Genomic DNA, 26,642 nt, shown 5'->3' on the forward strand with positions numbered 1-26,642 from the left:
TGGGGTAGCCTCTGCCGTTGCTGGCAGGCCGGGCAGCCGTGGGGTCGCCTCTGCCGGTGCTGGCAGATCGGGCAATTCGGGCGGCCGTGGGCTCGCCTCCACCGGTGCTGGCAGGTCGGGCAGGCCGGGCGGCCACGTTGTCGCCTCTGCCGGTGCTGGCAGGCCTGGCGGCCTTGGGGTAGCCTCTGCCGTTGCTGGCAGGTCGGGCAAGCCGGGCGGCCGTGGGGTCACCTCTGCCGGTGCTGGCAGGCCTGGCGGCCTTGGGGTAGCCTCTGCCGTTGCTGGCAGGCCGGGCAGCCGTGGGGTCGCCTCTGCCGGTGCTGGCAGGTCGGGCAAGCCGGGCGGCCGTGGGGTCACCTCTGCCGGTGCTGGCAGGCCTGGCGGCCTTGGGGTAGCCTCTGCCGTTGCTGGCAGGCCGGGCAGCCGTGGTGTCGCCTCTGCCGGTGCTGGCAGGTCGGGCAAGGCGGGCGGCCGTGGGGTCACCTCTGCCGGTGCTGGCAGGCCTGGCGGCCTTGGGGTAGCCTCTGCCGTTGCTGGCAGGCCGGGCAGCCGTGGGGTCGCCTCTGCCGGTGCTGGCAGGTCGGGCAATTCGGGCGGCCGTGGGCTCGCCTCCACCGGTGCTGGCAGGCCGGGCAGGCCGGGGGGCCACGTTGTCGCCTCTGCCGGTGCTGGCAGGCCTGGCGGCCTTGGGGTAGCCTCTGCCGTTGCTGGCAGGCTGGGCGGCCGTGGGGTCACCTCAGCCGGTGCTGGCAGGCCTGGCGGCCGTGGGGTCACCTCTGCCGATGCTGGCGGGTCAGGCGGCCGTGGGGTCGTCTTTGCCGGTGCTGGCAGGCCGGGAGGGCGTGGGCTCAACTCTGCCGGTGCTGGCAGGTCGGGCGGCCGTGGGGTCGCCTCATTTCGTGCTGGCAGGCCGGGTGGCCACGTTTTCGCCTCTGTCAGTTCTGATGGTCCGAGCGGCCGCGGGGTTTCATCTGTCTGTGATGGCAGGCCGGGCGGCCGTGGTGCCGTTGGGTCGCCTATGCCGGTGCTGGCAGGTCGGGCGGCCTTGGGGTCGCCCCTGTCGGTGCCGGCAGGTCGGGCGGCCTTGGGGTCGCCCCTGTCGGTGCTGGCAGGTCAGGAGGCCTTGGGGTCTCGCCCCTGTCGGTGCTGGCAGGTCGGGCAAGCCGGGCGGCCGTATGGTCAGCTCTGCCGGTGCTGGCAGGTCGGGAGGCCTTGGGGTCGCCCCTGTCAGTTCTGGCAGTCCTGGTGGCCGCGGGATTTCATCTGTCGGTGCTGGCAGGCCGGACAGGCTGTGCGGCCGTGGGGTCGCCTCCTTCGGTGCTGGCAGGTCAGGCTCCCTTGGGGTCGCCCCTGTCGGTGCTGGGAGGTCGGGCTGGCCGGGCGGCCACGTTGTCGGCTGTCGCCCCCGTTGGTGCTGGGAGGTCGGGAAGCCTGGCGGCCTTTGTATCGCCTCTTCTGGTGCTGGCAGGTCGGGCAAGCCGGGCGGCCGTGGGGTCACCTCTGCCGATGCTGGCGGGTCAGGCGGCCGTGGGGTCGTCTTTGCCGGTGTTGGCAGGCCGGGCGGGCGTGGGGCCGTTGGGTTGCCTATGCCGGTGCTGGCAGGTCGGGCGGCCTTGGGGTCGCCCCTGTCGGGACTGGCAGACCGGGCAAGCCGGGCGGCCATATGGTCAGCTCTGCCGGTGCTGGCTGGCCGGGCGGCCATGTGGGGTTGGGTCGCCTCTCTTAATGCTGGGATGTCGAATGCAGGTGGGAAGATCCCGCCCCTGATCGTCCTATTTCACCAGAACTCGCTCGACTCTACTCCTGATTTCACATTTTCCTTTAGCTGCACGTGGACCTTTGTTCCGTATTTTTTTTTTTATCGTTTTAGTTCTAAACCTCTTCAGAGACCAAGTCTGCTCCCAAACCGCAATTTGCACACGCTTCTGATAGAGTTCACAGCGAGCATGCACCACAATAAATAAAATAAACTATTTGATATCGCTCGTGTGGCCTTAGTCCAGGGTATGGCATGGCACCCCATACCTATACCTACTATTTCAAGTTGGTGGTTTTGAACTTTGGTTGCTTTTATCTTACAGTTTTCCTCCATTCAAACGCCCGGATTCCTACTAGAAGATATTGGTGAAACATAGAAAGGCGGGAAACGCAAGCAAGAAGGGCTTAATATATTTTTAATGCAAATTTTCCTGGCAGAATTAAACTTCTACCAAGTGTTATGTACTTACCTGAAAGGCAAAAAAAGCGCAAGTGCGTAAAAGTCAGCGCGGTGATAAGCAAGAAAAGCGCAACTACTTAGTTGCGCTTTTCTTGCCTATCACATCGTCCTGACCGCTGCAGATACGCTTTTTTAATAGCTGCGTTTGTAGTTACGCTTTTTTTGCTTGCGGTCAGGGAGGATGAAAAACATTTACGCTTTTCTCGAAAAAGAAAATTTGATATAACTCGAAAAATTATACGAATTTCGAAAAACGGTTTTGCAGAAAGATGGAGATTGCTATTCTCTATCTAATGGTATCAAAATCTCAAAATCGAAAAAATGCGAGTTACGCTTTTCTTGGTTGTCACGGCAGGTATGTCCATCGACGACAAGGTGCGGCTATTTTTCTACGACTACAGCCTGGGCCCGCTGTTCGTCCAGGAAAACTACCTCAGAGCGAATGCTCACGCCGCACGGTGAGTGAAAAACAGAAGGTGGAAGATCGAACTAGGTGGATAGGGACGACCGATGTGTTATTTTGTGTGCTTATGAACTTAGGATTTTACCCGATGAATTTACGCTTTCATCATTATCCCGATTGATTGCTGAGTTCCAAGCCCACCGTCAAATGCAGTTCCAAAGCCACTTTGTGACCGTAGATATAGTTACGTTACGATCAGTCACTAACATTTTTTACCTCGATATCGATCATTGACGATCCATCTTCGTTGATGACAGCGTCATAACACTCTATTCCACTCCCTGCGCTGTGCTGTGATACGAGCATGTGCAAGCATTCATCTATCCCAAGTGACCCGTCTCTCCTGTATATTGCAGCGGCAGCAGTCAGAAGCAGCTGGACCTGCTCAGTCAGGCAGCTGACTCCATCTGTGACGGCGACCTGGTCGACAACTGCATCCGGTCCGGACAAAACTGGAGCCTACTGCCCACGTTTGTGAGTGGAGCTGGCGCAGTGGGACCGTTCAGTATGTGTGTGAGCAGAGAGCCCGACTCCGGGCTTACTTAGTGGATAGGGGCCCTGTTTCACCGTGCTATTACACGTGTCAAATTGGGTTTCCATGGAAACATTAACAAACCATGACGCCGTCAATCTGTGTGATGTCATCAAATATAGCTACTAACATCTTCACGGCCGTGCGATCAAACAAATGTATCAAACGCAATTCAACGAGACAGCAACTCTGTTCCAAACGCAGCTCACGGATTACACGAAACGTCATCAGTGTGACCTCATCACATTACGTCAGCTCGCGCAATTTGATAGTAGCGTGCTGCTAGCACCGGTGAAACAGGGCCAGGGTGACACATTTGACACAACGCTTTCTCGCCGTTTATGAGTGAAGTGGCCGGCAGTGGATCTCCCGACGATGTTCTTGGGTATAAACTGTAATATCACAGCTTTGATTTGATTAGCGATTTGTCCGGTAACCACCACGACCATATGTCATGTGCTCAGCGACGGGTCCCACCCCCGTCGCTCTCTCGTAAACTCCACCCGCTCCCCTTCTCTCTCCCCCTAGGCGGTGTACAACACGCTGATCCCGGGAGAGCTGCTCTCGGGCCACCTGAACGGCCGCGTCGAGTTCCCCCAGTGGCTCGGAAAGAACTCGACACGAAACAAGACGGTGCGCCAGGTCCAGGACGTGCAGGCGCACATGAGACTCAGGTCGGTGGAAAGTTGAGCTAGACCAGATTTGGAATGTTTGCGCAACTTGGTATTTGACATTTTCATGATCTTCTTATCTAATTTTGATCTCCTTGTCTTCGTGACATTTTGGATCATGCGCACATTTCGTTTGCCTTCTTGTTTTCAAGCTCAGTAATTTGCTATTTTTGTTTTTACAGCTTCCATTATTCGATCGAAGTGTGATGCGCACCGCACATTTGTCTCCTACCAGTCCTTTTTTAAATCAGAGGCTGCCCTACCAGTGCCCACTGCCTGTGCACTGTATGCTGTGCGTACCGCCTCCGCAGGATCTCTGGGAGCCGTCAGGACGTGCTGATGGACTACTGCGGCCCGCTGCGGGACCTCGTCACCCGTCCACTGGTCAGCGGGGAGCAGGACGGCGCCGCACAGGCCGCGCAGAACATGTTCAGCTACGACCTCATGGTGGGTGTTGTATATACGGCGGGGAGGGTGTGGACGGGCAGCGGGATCAGGGTGGGACGGCAGTGGGATGGAAAGGGGACGGAGTTTGTGGAGTTGCCTTTGGTTACGGATCTGACCCCCTTTGTGAATAATGAAGATGCCTGTGTCTGTTGTATCCCTGTTTCGATTTTGACCGACTTGTTCTGGTTTCGCTGTTTTTCCAGCGTGAGGACCTGGACGACCTGATTGAGATCGCCACCTGGTCGGGCCGCACCGGGGACCCCATGGCACGGCTAGACTCCAAGGTGAGCGACATATTGTGCAATTTTTACTTCCAGCTCATGGTACGAGTGTCTAAAAACACTGCACGCCGTCCAATACATATTTTCCTGCATCACGCCTTTCTTCCTCCCTGCTCCTGACATTCACCCCGCCCCTTCCCCACCCCCAGACGAAGGCGGCGTTCACGCGCGCGGTGCGAGGCGGACACCACAGCTACCCGTACGCCAGCATCCAGGAGGCCAGCAAACGGCGGAAGGGTGACTCGGACCCCCTGCTGGGAGAGGACGGAGACCAGGAGGACGGCGGAGAGGAGGAACAGGAGGACGAGGACGTCACCAAGGACAAAATGATCAAGGTAGGCCGTTCTTGTTAATTAATTTAGTTGGGCTGCGGCTGCATTTACAGTTTTTGGGTATCATTGGTGCCGATTGCATCGGTGAGTACAACTAACGAGGTGTGTGCATTTACAGGTGAAGGCGACAAAGGCATCGAAAGGAGCGTCCAAGAACGAACCATCAACATCAAAAGGAAAGGGAAGAGCAAAGGGCAAGAAGTGACCGATTATCCGACCGCGTATGCATCGATAAAATGGATCATGGTAAGGTCATAAGCTGTCATGGCGCTGTAAATTATGGACTTTTTCAAACGTATCCGACGATTGCTCCTTTCTCTTTACTGCCCTACGTTTGTTTGCGTTGGCGTAGGAAAATAAAAGGGGAGGGGACTGGAACCTCTTAAATGGCATATCCTACTGCATACGAAGCAAAGCCTCATGTAAGAAGTAAACAGCTTGAAGCGAATCTGCCACCAGTTCTCCGGCATCTCTTTTGAACTAATGAAGCAAACATTTTCCGTTCAGTATCATTCGTTTATTGTTACAGCCGCATATCCTCCTCTGTTTGGTCGTTCACAGTTACCGTGGCAACCAAGTAGAACAGAAAACAACCAACATCTTCCCGTCGTACCGAAACCATAACATATCCTGCGATTGAAGTACGGGAGCGACAATGCCACGTCTATTCATCAGCCCAATTGGCGACGCCCGTCTCAGCATACCACTCGACTTGAGCTGTGTCGACCCGCCAGTTCTATATCCGCGATCAATATGCATTCATCGCTAGCGATGGCCCAGGCCAAGGCGATACCTGACGCCTTTTGTCCTTGTAGACACGCTGTAACAGTGGAAAGAAAGGAGAAGAACAAGAGACGCGTGATATATGACAAGAACGGCCCTTTTAGTGCAGTTGACTATTGACATGTAGCACTCGAGGCCTGTCTTCCTTGCCCTTTGAGTTGCGTCAAGGCCTCTCTTCTCTACCGTTGATTGTGATAGGACGGATCGACTACCTTATTCCATTAATGCTATAACAGGAGCATGCGCTTTTAATATAAGTGTGCTGTTTCAAAGCTCCGTGAAGTATAATTGAATGGATACACACCATGCTGGCATGCGAGGATAGCCAGCCTGACGTGATCGGTAACAAGCATAGGTTTACGTGCGTGAAACATCTGTAAACGACTACTGTGAAATGAACAGTCATCCCATGTGACATAGATGTACTACTGTTAACGCCAGACCCCTTGAGACCCTAATTTTTCGCGATTATTTTTAAATGCGCGGAGGAATTTCAACCAAGCTCAGGACATGGCCGTTTCAAGACAGGCCGAAACTTTTACAATTTAGATATTTTATCGCCATTTCAATATTTCAGGCACTTGTCATTGACTCGTAATGTTAACTGTTTTTCCATCCTGGATAGAGGCTTTCTACGTCATATGACATTAGGCTCCGCCCACGACTACGGCATTGACCCGTGCCCATCAGCGACCTCTGTACAAACGACACCCCTGCCATCTGTGAAGGACTATGAATTTCGCTGACGCTTCACGTGCTATGAGTCAATTGCAGCAGACGGTCAAGTAAATGTTAGGCTCTTGTTGACTGTTGTATATAGGACCAAGAGGACCATCACTCCTCAACCTACTACTCAGTCGTGCTTCGAACAAACGTTAACGATTCCTAACAAATACGATTTTCGAGGTAGGGTATCTGTTTGAAATACGAGCGAGCCTTATGATGTGAAGCGAAGGCAATTAACTTATTATTGCGTTGTTCGATGGTTGCATAGCGATGTACAAATCGGCAGCTACTTGGTGACATCCGACATCCCATTATCGCATTATCTGCAACGCCATAGGCTTTAAATACAGGTGAATATTTCCTAACCTTATGTCAGTTATATGCCATCTGTCCGTCATTTGCAGCTTATAAAAAAAAAATATATCAGCGAACATATCAGCATTGTAGAAGCAATGCGCATTGAGCATTTATGGCTCCTTAGTCATCATGTCGCTCTCTGGGCACTGTCAGCCAAGACGCTACGCACAACTCCGCCGGCTTTCGGCACCGCTCGACCGTCGCCCGTCCCCGCTCCCCGCCACAGCGAGAGTGACCGCGCGCCGGCCCGAAACCGCCGCAGGCCAAGACCACAGAGGCGGGGCTTAGCTGTGACGTCATAACGTATCACAGACTGACTGGTGATAGCCTCTACACACCGGATGAAAATCTTGCTCGAAATTTAACATTACGAGTCAATGACAAGTGCCTGAAATATTGAAATAGCGATAAAATATCTAAATTGTAAAAGTTTCGGCCTGTCTTGAAACGGCCATGTCCTGAGCTTGGTTGAAATTCCTTCACGCATTTAAAAGTAATCGTGAAAAATTAGGGTCTCAAGGGGTCTGGCGTTAACGACGCAAACACGCGCTAACACAGACCATACATGTCCCCACACACTATCCGTGCCGTCGGTGCCTTTGGCCTCTGTTTCCGTTCCATCACATCCCGTGTCCTCCCGTCCAGCAGAGGTAACTCTCTGTAGCACCGGTGACCGGGTCACGCCCCGCTCCCTCGTCGGCCGTCACCCGACTGGTCGCTCAGGTCATGATGGGCGCCCCGGTGTAGTCCTTGCTGTCCTGCTCCCGCAGCTGTAGGAAGAAGCTCAGCACCACCGCGTAGCAGTAGCCGCTGACGGTGGCGATGACCAGCTGTAGCACAATCACCGCCCACGTCTCCGGCGCCGCCTCCAGACTGGCGGCTGCGGCCAGCAGCTCCGTCAGCGCCAGCAGCAGCTGGCCGACCAGCAGCAGGCCCTGCCAGCCGAGCCAGGGCAGCAGGAGGCGGCGCCGGCGGCGGGCGGCCGCCACCAGCAGCGCCAGGTCCACCGGCAGGCTGGCCAGCAGCAGGGCAAGCAGCAGCAGCGCGCCCACCCGCACGGCGCGGCTCAGCGTGTCCAGGTCGGGCGGCGGCAGGCCGTCGGCGGCCGGCGCCGGCGCCACCTCGGGCTCTGTGGCCAGCAGCCGGCGCACCAGCCGCGCGTCGGCCAGCAGCAGCGCCAGCCACAGCGCGCCCAGCGCGTCCACCAGACAGTGCAGCAGGCTGATGGTGGTGACGCCGTCCCGCAGCGAGCAGCAGCAGCACGACTTGAGACGGCGCAGACGCATCGCGCCGGCCGTGCGAGCCTCACTGGCGCCGCCCGAGACGGTCACTGAGGCTGAAGTAGAGGCTGGTGCTGTACCTGCTGTTGTTGCCGTTGTAACAGCTAGAACGGTGACCGCTGGTGTTTTCGTAGCCGGTGGTTCTGCTGCCCCGGCCGCTCAGCCGCCGTTTCCACCTCAGCTGGCGCGTCTTCAGCTTCTGTCGCTCTCACTGCCGCAGGACAGAGCGGGGGATGGTAACAGATGTGACAATACCTCACTCTGGTGTCGGGGTATAAGGTTGAGATTAGCGCCGGCGACCAGCGCAGTCGCAGCGTTCCCCAAAGCACAGACATCATCAATCCATTGGGGCATAAATAGTGCATGCCACTGCTATTGCACCCTGGCCCTTAGGGACATGTGCATTTACTCAGTGGTCATCGAACCAGTTTTCAGGCCGTAATTCTGTTTGAAATCGTTGGCTGTTTTTTACATCTGCAGTCAGACGTCAGGGTGCCCTAAAATAAGCATGAAGTCATTTATTCCCTTTTTATTTCCCAAACCCTGAATTTCTAGTACCTAAACAGCCTCGAACCTTTTCTCCCATTGGAGACGGGTGGGGTGCCGGGTGAGTTAACCGTCCTTTCACTTGTGCAAACAGTGAATACGGTCACCAGTTACACCTCCGAAACATCGGTCCGCCTAACACAAAACCATGCAAAACGGCGAGCACTATCGCAGTGTCTATGTATTCGTTTGAAGGTCCAAACAGTGCCATTCTTGGTAACTATCGACTGACAACGACTTCTCTCACCTGACGGGTGGAAATAGTTGCCATCTCCACCCATCCTCTAATTGATGGTCAGATTTTCTCTATGTCTGCCGCCCTGCCCCACTCACCTCTCACCTCCCTATGTAGGCCGTTTTGTGACTCCGAGCCGCACACCGGTCAGCTCGGCGCCCCCACACCCGGGTCTGTGCCGCCGTACGGTCAGCTCGGCGCCCCCACTCCCGGGTCTCTGCCGCCCTCCACACAGCTGTCGTACCGTCTCCCCTCCCCGGCCGGCTGACTGCAGTCGGCGGCGGCAGACGCGGTCAATACTGCCCAGAGGCGAGCCTGGCGCACCGGCGGCGACTCTGACGCACCACCGGCGAATGTCGCGCCACCTGGACGCAGCCAGGGTGGGCAGGGGTCGCCGGCGGCGGGCACTTTGACTTTTGTCGACTTTTTACAGCTGTGCGTAACTTTTAGGGGATAGGTTAGTTTGTTCGACTGCCTAATACATGCTCTGCTCTTTAATATATGATTTACCTTTGCTAGACTCGTCATGATTGTGATTATGCTCGAGTATTAATTCTCTTGATTGCGATTTAAGTTTTTTTCTATCTAAAAAAATGCTGTGATTTGCGTGTGTGGTAGATCGGACCAGACTGCATCAGACAATCAGGCGCAATGGGGGTCCATTTGGTCATTCATTATAATAACGTGATCCACCACATATGTAGGTAAACGGAGTGAAAAACAGTTTCCAATTCACTAAGTGGATGTAAAATTCGAAATCAACAAAAGCTACCTCGGAAAGAGCGCCGTCTCACCGCTCTATCCCTTCCGTTGTTCCAGGTCGGCCGACTTGTGATAACATTGATCCTCACAACTGCTGGGGACGACGAGGCGGTAAGGACGACTGGAGGGAATCGCTCCTCCGTGAGTACAATGGGACGGGAGTACCCGCGACCTGCGAGTCGATTAGGCCTGACGGGGAGGACGGCCAGAATAATTCGCTCGAGTTTCGAACGCCCGAGCTGGTGGGGTGACGCGGCGCCTCTCAGTTGTCACTGAATGGGATGGTAAACTTTGTGCCTGAGAAAATGTTCGGAACTGGAAGCGACTGGTTCCGACTTAGGGTGCTGTTGGTGAAATTGTTCTGTTCAACTAGGGTCGTACCTGCTCGTAAGTGACTTGTGATTGAACCCTGATGAACCTCGCTAGTATTCGTACGGCACCGTGACTTGCTTGCTGCTGTATTTGCTTATCCCTGTGCCCAGGTCAGTTTCACAGCCTCGCTACATGAAAGTGCAGTTCTGATTGCCTTATCTCATTTCGTGAACTGTTTTGCCCTTGCCGCATGGTAAATGTTTTGTCGAAATGTGATATCGAAATCAGCATGGTGCAAGTGGAATCGAGACATGCGTGTATGCTGCCATTCACTTATCACTAAGGTCATTGCATTTGCATTTCTTTCACGCGAGTCACCTGATCAATGATCATTGAACGCCTCATCATTTTTCATGCCGTTGCAGCCACGTGATCCGTCATCACGCCACCCAGTTGATATAAGTCCCAAGCCGATTGTCTGGGTGAATTGTGGATAACATTGAAATGCAGGTAAATACACGTCGTCACTAATAATTCATGTTTGATGTTGCGTTGTAACTTCGCAATTTCGAGCCTCCGCAACTTGCACAGCAGACTATGTAGAGTGATTGTCACGAGGTGTTGGCGAATGATTTTTTCGACTGCACCAGCCATTAGCCAATGACTTGGTCTGTTACATCCGAATCAACTGGTTTTGTAGCGCAAGCTGGGCATTCAGGTGTAAAATATGAGAGTAGGGGAGAGTGGGGTAAGATGCCCAGGGTGGGAAAGACGCCCCACCCCCTCTAGCGGCGAAACAAAGAATCGAACCTGGAAATTAATGTTCTTAGCGTAAAGCGGAAGCCTGCCTTGTTAACTGCACAAAAATTTGCGAGGCTCAGTTGGGCAACGGTTGGCTGGTGATTGCATGTTTTTTATTTGCTGCTTTCGAAAAATATTTTGGTGTCAAAACATTGTAAATATCAAAGAAGGTAGATAATTTTTGCGTCCCTTGCTATAGTCGTGATAAATTAACATGCGTGTACTGTGTCCCAAACAGTTTGTTTCAGGGTGTAGTTTTATGGCTAACAAATTGTACTGATTTAATGTTACCTCGGTACCTTGGGGTAAGATGCCCCCTGTCCTGATGGGGAAAGACGCCCCCCCCTAAATCCGTAGGCTGTCCTTCAAGCAGCCCGTCAAATCATTTATTACATACCTGTGATGAGAGACAAAAGCCGATCTGGGACTATTGAGAGTCCAGTACGGTCGGGTGCTCCCCATGCCGGTCTCTCGGCACACACAGCGACTTTTTGAGCGGCATCTGACTCTGAGAGCCCTTACGACGGCCTCTGTGGGCCACATTATTGGCTCCAGGGCCCCTCACGACAACCTTTGAGGGCTCCCACGTTGGCTCCACGGGCCGCGCTGGCATCTGAGGTCCCCACGATGGGCTCGAGGGCCCTCAAGCATCATGAAGACCTATAAGGGCCCCACAGTGGTCTCCGAACGCCACCACGGAGGCTTGTTTGGCCGCGCTGGACTATGATGGCCCTAAAGATGACCTCTGAAGCCCCTTACGACTACTTTTGAGGGTCCTTACGATGACGTTTGGTGTCTACTGCAGGCCCGAAGGGACTACTGATTCGTTCAGGCGATTCACGTGCCCATTTATGTCACTTATAGTGCAGGGGGCATCTTACCCAACGCCAGGGGGCGTCTTTCCCACCCTGTGGGGTAAGATGCCCCCTTTCACTTCTTCAGGAAAATGCTTAATAGCAAAAAAAGTTATCATATTTCAAGCACGAAAGTGTGATATTTTTGGAGAAAAATGATGTCGGCTTCCGTTGAAACTACAAGTTTTTGCTTTCCGATCGTCATTTTCGAATAATATATGACATAGTAAAACCCTGGGCATCTTTCCCCACTCTCCCCTACTTTACCAGTATAACGCCTTTTGGGGCGACTGACGGAGCGAGCGAGAGGGTGGGCCTTGCACGTGCGAAATTGCGAGGGGGTACCTCCAACTGACTTGTGCACGGCACCCTACTAACCGGTCTCTAGCGATGTGCCAAATTTGGGCACAATCGGCCCAGCTGTTCTCGAGATCTGGAAGCGGCACCCTGCACGTGCGCACGTGCAAAATGGGTCCCAACTGACTTGTGCACGGCACCCTACTAACCGGTCCCTAACTGTGTACCAAATTTGAGCGCAATCGGTCGAGCCGTTCTCGAGATCTGGAAACGACCCCTGCACGTGCGCACGTGCAGCAGCACCCCAACTCTGGCACATGGATATGCAGTGCTTAGTGGCCGGGTGCCTACCTACATGCCAACTTTCAGCGCAATCGGCCAAGTAGTTACCGAGATATTGCAACAATTACCAAACTGACACCTCTTCGTTTTGCACGTGGCACGTGCATAAGGGGTCACCCACATGCATCGGGAATAGTCCAATACTTGGTAGAAGGAATGAAGCTACCCTACAAAATTTACCGCATGTAAATCGGTCAAGTGGTTGCTGAGATATAAGCCTCGCAAAAGCGTGACCACGGCCGGCCGGCCGGCCGGCCGCTCATACTCAGAAATTTCCGTTAATCTAAGGAAAGACTACGCTCGCTTCGCTCGCTCCGTAAAAAGTAAACAAAACAAAGGGTTAAACCTCGTCCGCCTCGGCCCACCGTCTGCCGACGGTCGGCGGCCGCTGACGGACCGCCGCGCGCCGCGTCTGTTGGTCGGTTGTCATGGTGCGTTCACGGGCCGCGGTAGCGGCTGCCCTCGTCGCTCGCTGCACCGCTCGCCGCTCGCCAGTCGATCGGCCCAGACCAGTAGCCCGCGGCGGCGGCCGACAGCGGCACCCCTTTTTAGTTTGCCACGTGGGACTCAGGTGGAAGCTCGGAATTTCCAGTGTCAATTTCAAGTGAAATTTTCACAACTTTTGCATTTCGGTGAAATTATTGTTTACGGTCTTCGGTGATAAATTATTTGTGTATTTTTCTTGGACATTTTTTTTCTCGGCTCGTTTTGATGTGGTTTTATCGGACAGTCAACTTAAACCGAATGGGTTAAATTGTGAGTTGAGTGAAGGCTAATCCCTGGTGACCGGTCAAGTGTCACCACCGTTCCGGGCTCGAGCATGTAGGTCATGATTGACCTGGCGAGCTTTTTGCGCGGAGAAATGTTTTGTGATGGCCTCTAGTGAGTCCCAGGCTCGTCTGACGCAAACGGAGCCGGCCAAATGGATCGTGGTCTACAAGAATGGCGACCAGCACTTCGCCGGCCGTCGGATGGTCGTCAAACCGCGAGAGATCAAAACATTCGACGTAAGTCCTTTTTAATTCAATACTGTATTTGTTGCAATCTATCATTCGACATTCAGTGTATGAACTTCCAGATCCAGGTTTGCTATATTGGTACGAGCACTACTAGCTTTTCATTACCCAAATGGACTTTCGTCACCCGTCGATGGAAGCTATTGTGTCGATTGCGATTGGCGCCTCGTCGATAGCTTGCCGTCAGCTGTGACACGTCGACTTTCCGACTGACAAATAGCTATTGTCGAGTGAGGCCGAGTGGACATCCAGCTAGCATTCGATACTGGCAGCATTCGTGTGGTGTATTACAATGGTGTTGCTGTCATTCGCTGAGAACTGTCTGTCCGCACCACTCTGATCTGTTCCGCAGTGCAGCCATGCGTTGCGGCACAGTCTATATCCGCAGGCACTCTGCCGCGCCGAGCCCTGCCTGTCCGACAGCTCGAGTTGACGCTCTGACGCGGTGATGATGCGCCTTCACAGAGCCTGCTGGAGGAGGTGACACTGAAGCTGAGCCCCAGCTTCGGCGCCGTGCGTAACATCTTCACACCGGAGGGCGGCACGCGTGTGTCCAGCCTCACCGACCTCAAGCCGAACGGGAAGTATGTGGCGTCACCGAACGAACCGTTCCGGCAACTGTCCAGGACCAGGTGGGTCAGCCGCTGCACTGGGCAGAGGTGCGGCAATAAGGCGTGCCATTTCACTCATCGATTACTTGACTATTTGTGCCTCATAACTGTTCTGTGTGTGGGAGAAGAGGGAGACTCTTCTATGTATCAGATACAATTTTGCTAGGCAATGCTAATCAAAAGGGGTAATAACTTAGTTATTATTTCAAACCATAGAACCTTGAGAGCTGTTTATCGCTTTGATTATGTCCAGTATCGCTTTGATTATGTCCCTCCTGTGGGCGTGTGTGTACTTAACAGCTACCCATAGCTGCAAAAAAAAAAACTCAGAACAAAAATGTTTTTAGGGCTTCCAATTTCCGTCACCTTGTAGCGTTACGCCGGGACTCGTTTCGCATTCGTGTCCGTAGAAACAGAGTTGGCCAATAGTGTCGTTTACCGTCCCTGGACGTTATCGTGACATCCCTCCTGCGTTTCGCTGAGGCGATAACAGGGCAGTGTGACAGGCGAGGTCAGGCAATCGAGGACACTCCTATAAACAGGTCTTCTTCCCTGGCTGCCGTGCTTTGGAGTTGGCCGCTGCTTTGATCCAAAACACGCACCCAGCTAACGAATTGACATGCAACGAATCTCAGTTATTGTTGTGGGGATGATAGTTCAGCTAATTGGAGCTGTCAGCCTTCATACGAGACTAAAATCGACTGTCTGTTTGAATTTTCCACGCTTCCGAAGAACTAGAGTTTAACTCATTTCGACACACGCATCAAGTAGACCTAAGGCTAATCCACTGGGTAAACCGAGTTCATCATGCTTGCCTCGGTTTCCATAAATTTAACATCCCCCGTACCCACTTGTTGGCAGGTACGGGAGCTCCCAGTGCAGAGTACTGGGAGCCAGGGTACTGTACTGGGATGGAGTACTGGGTATCTCCATCTAACATTATCCGTACCCTCGTGTTGACAGGTACGGGGAGCTCCCGGTACAGAGTACCTTCATCTAACATTCCCCGTACCCTCGTATGTTGACAGGTACGGTGAGCTCCCGGTACAGAGTACCAGTACCAGCCACAGCCACGTCTCTCTGCAGCCGGTCAAAGATAAGGTGAGATTGCCACATTCTGGTTTGTGACCGCCGTGTGTTTCTCCGCCCTTCAATCTCCGCATTTTCGTCCTGTTCGTATTTTCCTTACTCCGTGTGGGGTATCCGTTTATGCGTTCACATGGCTACGTGCCGATTGGAGGGCAGCTATCGGGCTGTCCATCTTCGTCACTCATTACGGTTTCATGATACAAGGACACATAGATAAGCCTTTTGTCGTTGTGCTAGGTCATGATCAAGTGAGCCGACGAAAATAAGTGCGTTGTTCTGGTTTCGCACCGTATGCCAAATGGTGTTTGAAATTGCGGTGGAAATTTAGCCCGAATGTATTTTTAACTTGTCTTAATTCGAGCACAAATATAACCACGGAGTGTCCGTTAAAAATATGAATATGTTCTTTGAGAAGGTGCACCCAAAATCAAATTCCCTCAGACCTCTCATTAGACCACCCACACCGCCCTCGGTATGATCACGACACTTATCGAGTCTGTTGGTCAGCAGCTGCTTTATTGATTAGCCCACCCCACTATTAGACGAGCGGCAGCACGAGACTGTCTCCAGCTGCGACCACCTGCTCTGCCGCTAATGGTAGGCGGTGTACCAGGACATGTACCGGTGTCGGGTGGCCACGTCTGGATGATAGCGGACTGTGGGCTGGCTGGAGCTTGATCAAGTGCCTCCACGTCTTGTGTTAGGCAGTCAGGTGTAATTCATTTTAGAGATGGATTGCTTTGTTAGATGTCTGGTGAATAGGATTAGAATCAGTCATCCAAATTTTCACATGAATCAGTCATTACGGCACTGTTGCTTGGCTAGCTATCGAACGTTTAACGTTTAACGTTTAACTTTTCATTAATGTGCTTTCTGTGCGTAGACTCACAGTCAGAATCGCCAGTTAGCGCACGCATTTCTAATTTATGTATCATGAAGAGAATGCTTTGCGTCGCGACCATCGAATCTCATTCAGTATTCGCTAATGTGCAGAGCTGGCGACACCGGGTGCTGTACATTACCTTTGCTATGCTTGCTTTCCCCTCTAAGGGCTAAGCATGCTAATTATTCCATTGTCCTCGACTTGGCTATATTTGCCTCTTTTCGCCAGGGGGGAACCACTCCGATTGGCTCGTAGCAGACGGCCCTCCAGAGACGCTGATTAACTCGTAACGGACGACCCTCAAGACTCCCCCGATGGGCTCGTGTTGTGTCCAAGCAGCCGGCCGGGGGGCTAACCGGCCCTGGCCCCTGCGTGATAGAACCGAGCGAAGCGTGTGTTAGGGATTGTAATGTTTACCGAACCCTGGGAATCCGGTCTATGTATTTCGGCACGGCTTTGACTTTTGACGGGATATTACACTGCAGGCAAGTGCCTAGAAACAGCACGTTTTGTCAAACCTTCACGTCCTCTATGGTAAATAAAACAACTTGTGTTCCCACCTTGTTCCCTCCCACCCTTCCCACCATTCTTCTTTGTTACGTTGTCTACGTCGGGCCTACGCTCCTTTCGACTCCATACCACCACTGGACTGCATTTGCGTCGTTGGGTGCGGACCGCCCCGCTGCAGCCGCGGCCGTGTTGAGCGGTCACCGCGGTGCATGGCCTTGTGCGCCCGGCCGGCCTCGCGGATCGATCCCCTTCCTGAGGTCCAGGCCCGGGACCGGGCAGAAGCCGGTTCGGTAGGAACCCCTACCGTCCTCGGCGCATCCCGTGCCAGGCACCGATAGCTCCGTTCAGCTCAGTCCTATAGAGGACATATTTAGATTGCGGTGACGTCACAAAAGACACCGCCGGGGGTTGACCTTTGACCTCGGACGGTGACGGTGGTGAGCAGAGGTCATAAAGGTCGCGTGCTGTGCCGGTGACGGGTCTGTGGCAGGGAGGATTGATTGGTGTCTTCAGTTGTCAGCGATTTGTATTGTGCTGATTGTTTGGTGAGTGATGCGTGGATACTGTTCGTCTTTTCGATGCTAATTCGCTGTCATTAAAGAAACAATTTAGCAATTGGACTAGCTCTGCTTATTACGATGTCTGAACGTCAGTTAGGCGACAAAGCAAAACAGTGTGCCCTCTAAAAAACACAATGGAAGTCATGGTGTTATAAGGGTAGAATGAAGAACGAACCCCCACTTTTCTCCTCCCTCCCTCCCACTCGCCCCGCTCTAACCATCTCTTCCCTCCCCTCTCCGCTCCACAGCAGGTGGGCTCGACGGGCGGCCGTCGGCACCACGGCGTGCCGTCCCGGTACCGCGACTCGGGCTCGGACGAGCTCACCATTCACGTGTTCCGGAACGGGGACGCGTTCTCGGCGGCCAGCGCGGTGCGCGTGGATCGCCTGGCGCGCACCCACTGGCAGCAGACGCTGGAGAGGCTAGGAGAGAGGCTGCGGATCGGACGGGGAGTGCACAAGTAGGTGGATGGATTGGGGAGAGATGGGGTATTCGGTAAGGTGGGATGTTAGGGGCTTTTGTTTGGGGTCGGTGGTGTGATTTTTAGAGAAAAGTGCGCTGTCAAATTCCTTCCGTGGGTGGTAATTAATCAAATTAGATAGTCTAGTACGCTTGTCCATTTCTTAGTCCTGCCTTGGTCCTGCCTGTCCGGGGCATTCAACGGTGCTACCCTTGATTTACCTCAGGCTTTAATATAAAACCGTGCCCTTGAGAAACTATTCATACAGCGGACTCTGTGCACCCTGACATTGGGTGGTCATGGTCGCTGGGGTTGAGATCAAAGCTCAGTGATCGATATCAGCAGCTGCATCATGCTCTGTTGCCTGGTGACGGTAAGATATACCGTTTGGACGTGCGTCATCCCTCAGATGCTGCGCCAGCGGATGATGTGACGTCACTCATCACCGCGCCGATCAATAAGTCGACCTTTATCAGACGAAGCTAACCAACGCCAAAAATATGTGTGTTGCTGAACTACGGCTAGCCAGTATCATGTCTTATATTCCCCTTCGGTAAACGTCATCCCTAACCCCACCGTTCTCCGTCCCTCAGACTGTACAACCTGAAGGGCCAGCTGGTGCGGGACCCGTCCACCGACCTGGAGCACAACGGTCTGTACGTGGCGGCGGCAGATAACGAGAGCTTCCGACTGGTCAACTACGGGGCGGCAAGGGAGCCGTTCAGGAGCGTGACGAGAGGAGATAGGTGAGAGAGTGGGAGGAAGGGGAGAGAGGGCCGGCTGAGAAGGGCGGAGAGAGGACAATCGGAGGAGGGTGTGAGACGGTGGAAAGAGGGAGGATGGTGATAATGAGATGCCGGCTTATATTTATGATGCTTCAAGGTCGTCATTGTTGCGTCATACAGCACCGGTTGTTTTGTCCTAACGTCTCGAAATGCTTGTGAACACATGTCATATGCATTAACCTACACTCGACGGTATATACCTGAATATAGCTCTGAAGGTCGCGAAGCAGACTTGCATCGACCACTATAGGTCCGTTAGTAAGTTCCACCTAAGTGGCTGCACTGACATTCATTCGACAAACACAACTTAGGTGACCCCACAGCTGCAAACGGGTCATCACACGTCATGTGCAGGAGTCCATTACTGCGCCCATTGGCCTCGCACTAGGTCGTTGCGCAATGTTCCGAGCTGGTACGGACTTATAGTTTGGATCGATTGAGGTGGACTGCGTAGGACGGTCAGGGTGCAGGGTTGCAGCGTGTGAGCCCGGGGTGAAACTGAGCGGGCTGGGTGACTATTGGCCGCCCGGCAGGCATCGATTGTCTGGGTCGTGCAGGAAGCAGTGTGGGGGTGAAGGTTTTGTATGGTGTGTAGGCTCCGCTTTAGTGTGCTTTGGCGCGAGAACTGAAGCTGTGCCGGGACATGTCCTGGAAGAATTGACTGATGCTGCATCGTGCATTGCTTAAATCCTGATCTGCACCCGCTGACTGCGCCTGCTGTTTTGGCATACTCCAACGATCCTTCTGATCGCTCTGACCCCTCTCTATCCTCTGACCCTCCTCCCCCTTCCCCCTCCAGCCGCTCGACCACGCCCCGCCTGCCGTGTCCCCACCAGCGGGTGGCCGAGTCGGCGCCCACCGTCTGCGCCGCTGACTCCTCTGCGTCCCGCCTGGCGGCGCCACAGTCGAGCTCGTCGCCGCCGCGCCGCGCCCCGCTGCCGCCGCTGCGCGTCTCGTACCCGCAGCTGGCGCGCCGCTACACACAGCTCAGGGAGAAGTACGGCCAGAAGGGCCACCAGCAGAAGGCGACGGCGGAGGAGCAGGAGGCCGCCAGGAAGTAGGCAGGCGTAAATGATTACTTCGAGCCAGGGAAGGGAATGTTGCTTTCAGAGGGGGCTCGGGCAGAGTCTTAGGGTGGCGTTGAACGCATTAATGTGGGGTGGTTTAAGTCGTCTTCAATGCGTGATTCTGCCAAGTTTCCATATCACGAAGTACGTCCGATCCTGATGCAATTTCGGCACATTCTTCCCGGTAACGTTTACGCATTAACTAAACTGAGCTGCAAATTTTGTTGTCTTGTTAATTTTGCAAACTTTGTGCTATCCTGTTACTTTATAAGTCCTTCCCGTCCCGCCTGTTCCCAGATACCACTCCTTGCACCAGCCCCCACACCACCGTCCACACGTCCAGCGGCAGTTACCCAAGCCGCCGCCGCGCCGCGTTGAAGTCGCGCCTATAGATGTCGCCCCGGGCGAGGCGCCGCCGCCCGTGGAGTCGGACGGCCCTTTCAGCTCCAGCAGTTCGAACACAGACCTGGACGAGAGCCCCCTGATGGACGTCGTCTACCCGGAGCTTTCCCACCCGGAGATCCAGGCTCCGGAGAGACCGGAGCCGTTCTTCCTGCATCCCCTGCCGGAGTCCGGAGAGGCGGACTCGAACGGTTACCGCTCCTGGGAGCCCGAGAACATAGCGCAGGTGATGGATTCGGCGCTAACTGACGGCGCCGAGCAGTGGCACGACGGAGAATACGAACACGAGGCGGATGTGTTCATCGTGACCGACTCGCCGGCGTCTCCAGCTCCGTCCGAACTGGCTGTCTCCCACAGCGCCCCTCACCTGAGCCGCGGTCCGTCCCGGGCCGACAGCGGGAACGGCACCCCGTCCCCCTCTGAGCCGAGACCGACCCGCTCCCACCTGCACCGTCCGCGCGGCGCGGGCTTCTACAGCCCGGGCTACTCACCGCTGCCGGAGCCGCGCCGGCCGGGCCGCGCCGCCACCCCGCACACACCGTCCTCCAGCCCAGTGGAGGCCTCCTGTCAGCGGGCGGGCCGGCTGGCGGCCGGTGGAGGATCACCGGCGGTCAGCCGGGCCGCCAGCGAGCCGCGGCTGGAGTCCGCGCTCGGCCGGACAGAGTCACAGCCCTCCGTGTGTGAGATAGTGCTGGTGGAAGACGAGACTGGAGAGCTTCGCTGTGTGTCCGTGCTGAGTAGAGCGGCCAGTTTTCCCGAGCTGGTGTCCCCGCGCTCGCCCGAGTTTGCGCCGGTAGAGCTGCAGCATTTGGTGCCGTGGGAGACGCTCCACGCGCCGGTGTCCCGTGGAGAGTCGCCAGTGGAGGTGGACGGTGGAGCGACCCCCGTGCCAGCTGACTTCGAGGACGGGTCAGTGACCCCGACAGCTGGGGTTGGAGATGGGTCTAGAAGTCCGACTGATTCCGAACATTCTCTGTTACTGGTGGGACAGGAGTCTTCGTCATCGCAGGCCGTGACCGAAAGGGAAGCGACTTCACCTTTGAAGGATTGCATCTCACCAGGCAGGGACGTCAAATCACCCCACCCACCCAGCACCTGTGAGGACGTCCTGCCGCCCTGCTATGAAGATCACATATCTCCTACACCGGAACACCAGCCACCCTCGCCGACATCTCGCGACTCTGCCAAGCTGACAGCCTCCTGTCGTCAATCCCCGGTCACCCCGGAGCTGCGCCGGCCGCTGCTGTCCCGTCCTGTCCTCAGGGACCTGGAGCTGCCCCACCGCGACTCACAGACGTCGGTGGGAGTTCAGTCGAACGGGTCCGACGCCGTGCCCACAGTGGCTCAGTCGCTGCCGGGAGTCGGGATGGAGAGGGCGTATCCAAATCTGTCTCCCAAAGCGGCGTCAGTGGATCAGATGTCTAACAGCAAAGCGATGCGAACAACTCACTCGCAGACGGATGGACCACACCGCAGATCTGTGGGAGTGAGACAGGGCAGACCCAAGCGGCCGGCGCCACGCCCGCCGGCGACTTCTTCGTTAGAGGTTCAGCTTAGTGAGACGCCAGAGCATGCTTCAGAACACCCTATATCAGCTAAACGCACTTCAGATCATGATGATTTGATGCCATCATTAACTCGTTCAGCCCCAGAGAAAAATCAAGAGTTGGCATCATCACCAAAAGGAACCACCTCGAGTCACACGCCCACTGAAGACGTGAGCGACCGGTCGCCGCTTCCTTCCTCCCCGGCTGCTGAGGGTGACCCCCTCCCCTCCCCTCCTCCTGTGTCTCTGGAGGAGGGGCCCGCGCCGCGGCCTCTGCCCTCGCCCCGCCGGCGGCGCTCTGTCTCTGAGAGCAGCCCTCTCTCGTGGTCCGGCACGGCGGCCAGCTCCGGCTGGGTGTGGGACGAGGTACCGGCGCGGCCCGCGGACCGGGCGGCGCTGGCGGCCCGCGCTCCGCCCTCACTGCAGCAGGTGGAGACGCAAGGGCCAGAGCGAACAGCGGCGATGGCAGAGGAAGCTGCAAAAACGGGGACATCTGATTCGAGAGATGAGGTGATTGAGGAAGAACGAGATAGGTCGCTTGGTGAAGAGAAAGATGGAGAGGGCAGCCGGGAGGTGACATCACCTCCACCTGAGCAGCCGGAGCAGGACGAGCTCCCCAGTCAGCCGATCTGGCCTCCGACTCGAACCAACACTCCGGGACAGACGGATGACTCCACTCCGGCGCCCGAGGAGAGTTCTCATTCACCTGAGGAGGTCCCCCATGCACCAGAGGGAGTGGAACAGACGCTCGAAACTAATCCAGAAACACCCGTGCCGCGGTCAGCGACCGCCACCCTATCGAGAGGAGACACGGAACCCGCAGTGACAGAGGCGGAGAGAGCTCCAGAGGCGGGCAGAGCTCCGGAGGCGGTGCCGGCCGACATCGGACAGAAGCTGGACGAGATCGCGTCTCTCCTGCGGACGCTGCTGCTGCAGAACATGTCCGCCGGTCGGGCGGCCGACGGCGGCGGCGCGGCGCCCTCGCTCGGCGGACTGACTGAGGAGCAGCTGAGGACGCTGCTTCAGCCCGTGGTGGACCAGCAGGGGACCGGAGACAGTCCGCCGCACAAACCGCGCTGAACGGCGGGGACGGAGGCGGTGAATACGTCACAGTTACACCCGGGTCGTTCCATCGCAGGATGGTGAGGGCTGGCTAATTGATGTGTCACCTTCGGCAGAGGCGCCTGACTTCACCCGCTGTGTTAGGGGAACGGGGTGGGAATTAGTTTTGGGAATGGGCTGCAGGAGACGATAGCAATGTCATATGAGAGTCCTAATTTTGAAATTGCAATCGTTTTTTAGTAGTTGCCACCGTGGCTGTATCTGCAAGCATCGTTTCGCTTTTTAACCACTCCTTTTGGATGAGTATTCGTCAATTCCTGTCTGACTGGTTCGTCTCTCTGCCCTCAGGTCTCAGTCGGAGCTGAGCCTGCCGCGGATCCCGGGCACCAGCCGCCGCGCCCGGCAGAAGCCAGCCGCCGGCGGTGGCCGGTCGAGGTCGCGCGGCGTCTCGCTGCCGCCGGCCGTGCCGACCTCCCGCTCCCGAGCCTCACTGCGCCGGCAGTCGTCCACCGGAGCTCGGGAGCGCCAGCGGACGGCGGCGGACCGGGAGGAGGAAGACAGAGAGAGGGAGGAGGAGAGGAGAGAGGAAGAGGAAGAGGACGGAGAGAGGGAGGAGAGATCGGGAGTCAGGGTGGACTCGGCGTATGGCTCGGACGCTGCCAGCCCGCCCGTCAACAGGTTCCGTCTCACAGAGTCCGAGTACCTCAAACCAAAGGAGGTGCGTGTTACATGGCCGTGCCAGGATTTGATCTTAGAGGTCCCTTCAGGGCATATGACTGAGGTCGAATGTGGGCATATTTGTCTTCATAAATGAGACTCCCGTGAAACGAATGTGATTTAAGCTGGTGTGTCAGAAATGTGTTGAGTTGACATAAGGGGTTTATCATGAAGCTAATGCGGCATGTCAACGAACACCTTGCTCACATCACAGCATCATGTACGGCATAATTCTGACTCTATGTCATATGATCCTCAAGGTCCGTCTACCTATAAGTAAAGTAATCTTGCGTCTACCCACTCATCCCTGACTGTCTGCCGTTTTCCGCAGACTCCCCGTGAGGTGGTGCGCGTGGACCTGGACAGCGACGCCGGCGGCATATACCGGCACCACAGCACCTCAGAGGAGCAGGCCGACGAGCCGCCCGAGGCGCCCGATCTGGACACAGAGGTGCCGCTCGACCTGCGGCCCGCCACACAGGTCAACGTGAGTTGACCGGGGGGTTAAAGGGACCCTCCCACCTTCAAAAAAGTTTATGAATTGGCATGAAAGTGATGTCGCTCGGTTCAGAAAGAGCGAAAACGAATATCTACCAAATTTCACCGAAAAATATTCACTGGTTTTCAAGATATTAGACTTTTACTTTTGTTTACTTTTTTGGGATCTCCGCTGTTTCTAGCGATTTTATTTTAGAAGTGCGGCGTTTGCGGCAGATGTTGCGCGCAAATAGCATATACCACCGCGTGCTACAAAACGTTTTAGTCAAACATTTAAAAATCGTTAGATATTTGCGCTGACGTCACACATTCAGAGGGGTATTCCTCAGCATTAGCCCCTCTGAATCAAAATGCTGCAATTTTGAAATTCAATATTTCCGATTTAAGGCATTTCTCGATGTTGTGAGTGCCGAAACCGGTAATTGTGAGCCAGGGACCCCATTTTGGCTATCTCAACTCAAATCTAATGTTAAGGTGGGAGGGTCCCTTTAAGGCCAGACACACAGGTCAACGTGAGTGACCGAGGGAGGGGGCGTTTCACTACACAGGTCAACTCGAGTGACTCCGCGTGGGAGTCGGATAGACCTGCGGCCCGCCGCACAGTTCAACGTGAGTTTAACGTGGGGGGGGGGAGAGTGGTGGAGACTGGAGACGCGCTACCCAGGTCAACGTGAGTTTAACGTGGGGGGGGGGGGGGGAGAGTGGAGACGCGCTACCCAGGTCAACGTGAGTTTAACGTGGGGTAAGGTCAGGGACACAGGTCAAAGTGAGTTAAACGGGGAGTGGGGGTTGGTAGGCAAGTCAGCCACACAGGTCGACTTGTGAGTCAGGGGATTTTTTTCTGCTGGATCCGTTCATATGAAACTAATTTTCATACCGACGCCCGCTTATGGAAGAATACCTCGAAAAATCCGTCTGTTACCATTTATTCACAAATTCGAATTACACCGTATTATAAACCAGTAAAACGCCTTTTGGGCGAAGAACGAGCGAGCGAGATAGTGAGCCCCGCACGTGCGGAAAGGCGAGAGGGTACTTCCAACGGGCTTATGCAAAGCACCCTTCTAACCGATCGCTAGCGGTGTGCCAAATTTGAACGCGATCGGCCCAGCCGTTCCTGAGATCTGGAAGCGGCATTCTGCACGTGCGCACGTGCAAACGGTGTCCAAACTGAGTTTTGCACGACACCCTACTAACCGGTCCCCAACCGTGTACCAAATTTGAGCGCAATCGGCCCAGCCGTTCTCGAGATCTGGAAGCGCCCCCTGCACGTGCGCACGTGCGGTTGCACCCTAACCGCAACACATGGGAATGCGTTGCCTGGTGGGTGCCTAACTGTATGCAAAGTTTCAGCGAAATCGCCCCAGTAATTACCGAGTTATTGAAATGGGAACAAATTTGGCACCTCTTCATTTTTTTTTTGTATTTTTTGCACGTGCAGTGGGGGTGCCTCACGGCTCACATAGATCAAGAGTATCTGACCTTTGGTAGAAGGGATGCAGCTACCCTACAAAAATTACCGCGAGACAATCGCCCAAGCGGCTGCTGAGATATGAGCCTCTCAAAATCACTACTTTTGCAAAACAGCCTGAACACCGTTGGCTTTTCACGTGGCACGTGCCACGACGGTCACTGAGATGTATCAAAAGTAGTCAATTACGGGGTAAAAGGGATGGAGCTACCCAGCAAAAAAGACCGCAGGCCAATCGTTCCAGCAGTTGCTGAGATATAAGCCTCTCAAAAGCGTTACAGGCCGGGCCGGGCCGGGCCGGGCCGCTCATACTGAGATTTTCCCGTTATATTGAAAAGACTTCGCTTCGCTCGCTGCGCTCGCTCGCTCGTAATAAGCATTCGGATAGACACGTAAGCGAAGTAAACTGTGCCTTGAGTACGTGTATTTTCCTTTCTGTACCAAGTTATATACAATGTTTCGGAGGTGTTAAACCGTCCATTGCCCCTTCGGCCATTATTCATTAGGGGAAGGTCAGTGCCTTCCCGTCGCATACCGCGGTGCATTCCGATCTCTCTGCATCACCCGGGCCCGCCAGAAACCCCACCACCTACTATCATGACGTCACACTCACGGGCGACATATGGCGTAGGTGTCAAGACTCAAGATATAATATCACACTTTCCCGTCCCGTCATAGACGTGTCGGTATAGGTGAGAAATTCGGGCCGAATTCAGGGGCTCTCCCCAGCCAACCCCAGCTATTCGGAGAGGCCCGAATACCGTGTCGATACGGAGCCGGGACTCTGCTGCAGTGTTGCACCTTGAGTCAGTCGACCCACGTAATTTGATCGTGGTGGGCTTAATCGCCCCGGTAGCATTGTATGAGAGTGCTTATCACATGAGCTGCATATCCTGACTGGCGAGTCTATTATCTGCATGCGAATTTGGCTATTTATTTTCCGCCAAAACGGTAAAAATTGAGTGATATTTTGGGCAATCTGATCAAAAGCTTAAACACGTATTGAATGTTGAAAGCACACGACTGATGACACTGAGATGAGTGTAAATAATACGCAAAAAATATGACGATGTAAATATTCTCTGTGTCTAGGCTAAACCCAGCGGCCCAAATTTGAATGTGAAAAAAAAAAACGGAGAATACCGAAATGTTTGGTGAGTGACGTCCATTCCTTGCCTTCTTATTCTCCTCCTCTTCAGTGAGAAAGGAAATTTATGAGCCCTTCGCACCAGCTCACCTGTTTCATACTGCATGTGGTTGTTACAACAGCTATAACAGTTATAGCTTTATTTTCCTGAATAAAGGTGGACATTGACTGTGTTTGTTTTATTGTGTTTCAGGAGGAGCTTATCGTAACCCACTGACGGCTGGCCGGGGAGGAATCAGGAGCGAGACTTCACTCACCGATATACGGCGGTGTCCAGTTTGCGTACAAATTACCGTGTGTGACTACGTTTCGGATTGTAACTCGTTCTATCGAAATGTTTTGTGTGTACCTAATACATGGATCCCTGGTGTGCAGGCGGTACGTCTCTGTGTGATGACTTCGTAGTTCAAATCGCGCTCGGAAGCTCGCTGCTCGATTGATAATTGTACGGAGTACGGAATATGTGTCAGATTGGTCTGGGAACAAGGTTGTGAGTAAAATAAATCCCGCCGGCATCCAGGTGATTGTTGTTTTTGACAAAAGTCGTCTGAGTGTAGCTGTAACTCCCGACCAATGCCG

The 26,642-nt window shown here is 54.6% G+C and overlaps 2 protein-coding genes across 7 annotated transcripts in view; both read left to right on the plus strand.

The window, feature by feature from the left end:
• The window catches only part of LOC122377491 (replication factor C subunit 1-like), a 28,031-nt gene extending 17,552 nt beyond the window's left edge, over nucleotides 1-10,479 (plus strand). For both annotated transcript variants that reach the window (XM_043357549.1, XM_043357548.1), the window contains exons 12-19: nucleotides 2,574-2,676; nucleotides 3,038-3,155; nucleotides 3,742-3,887; nucleotides 4,196-4,331; nucleotides 4,535-4,615; nucleotides 4,762-4,947; nucleotides 5,063-5,190; nucleotides 9,691-10,479. In XM_043357549.1, the coding sequence (XP_043213484.1) occupies nucleotides 2,574-2,676; nucleotides 3,038-3,155; nucleotides 3,742-3,887; nucleotides 4,196-4,331; nucleotides 4,535-4,615; nucleotides 4,762-4,947; nucleotides 5,063-5,149 (857 nt within the window). In that variant the 3' untranslated portion in view covers nucleotides 5,150-5,190; nucleotides 9,691-10,479. The remainder of the gene's footprint in view (nucleotides 1-2,573; nucleotides 2,677-3,037; nucleotides 3,156-3,741; nucleotides 3,888-4,195; nucleotides 4,332-4,534; nucleotides 4,616-4,761; nucleotides 4,948-5,062; nucleotides 5,191-9,690) is intronic.
• Nucleotides 10,480-12,620: 2,141 nt separating this feature from the next.
• LOC122377492 (doublecortin domain-containing protein 2-like) lies at nucleotides 12,621-26,444 on the plus strand. Of its 5 annotated transcripts, none has more exons than XM_043357552.1 (11): nucleotides 12,831-13,246; nucleotides 13,721-13,887; nucleotides 14,895-14,967; nucleotides 17,157-17,368; nucleotides 17,962-18,114; nucleotides 18,953-19,034; nucleotides 19,081-19,220; nucleotides 19,518-22,310; nucleotides 22,579-22,948; nucleotides 23,279-23,434; nucleotides 26,257-26,444. In XM_043357552.1, the coding sequence occupies exons 1-8, from the start codon at nucleotides 13,112-13,114 to the stop codon at nucleotides 22,246-22,248; spliced, it is 3,693 nt and encodes a 1,230-aa protein (XP_043213487.1). In that variant the 5' UTR covers nucleotides 12,831-13,111; the 3' UTR covers nucleotides 22,249-22,310; nucleotides 22,579-22,948; nucleotides 23,279-23,434; nucleotides 26,257-26,444. The 5 variants fall into 5 exon arrangements, with proteins under 5 accessions (XP_043213490.1, XP_043213487.1, XP_043213488.1 ...); XM_043357553.1 differs by having other exon boundaries at nucleotides 19,081-19,214; XM_043357554.1 differs by having other exon boundaries at nucleotides 12,833-13,246; nucleotides 18,953-19,210; nucleotides 19,518-21,339; nucleotides 21,598-22,310.
• The last annotated feature ends 198 nt before the right edge of the window (nucleotides 26,445-26,642 follow it).

This window comes from Amphibalanus amphitrite, unplaced genomic scaffold, assembly GCF_019059575.1.
Source record: "Amphibalanus amphitrite isolate SeventyFive unplaced genomic scaffold, NRLGWU_Aamphi_draft 000046F_arrow, whole genome shotgun sequence".
NCBI classification, from domain to species: domain Eukaryota; kingdom Metazoa; phylum Arthropoda; class Thecostraca; order Balanomorpha; family Balanidae; genus Amphibalanus; species Amphibalanus amphitrite.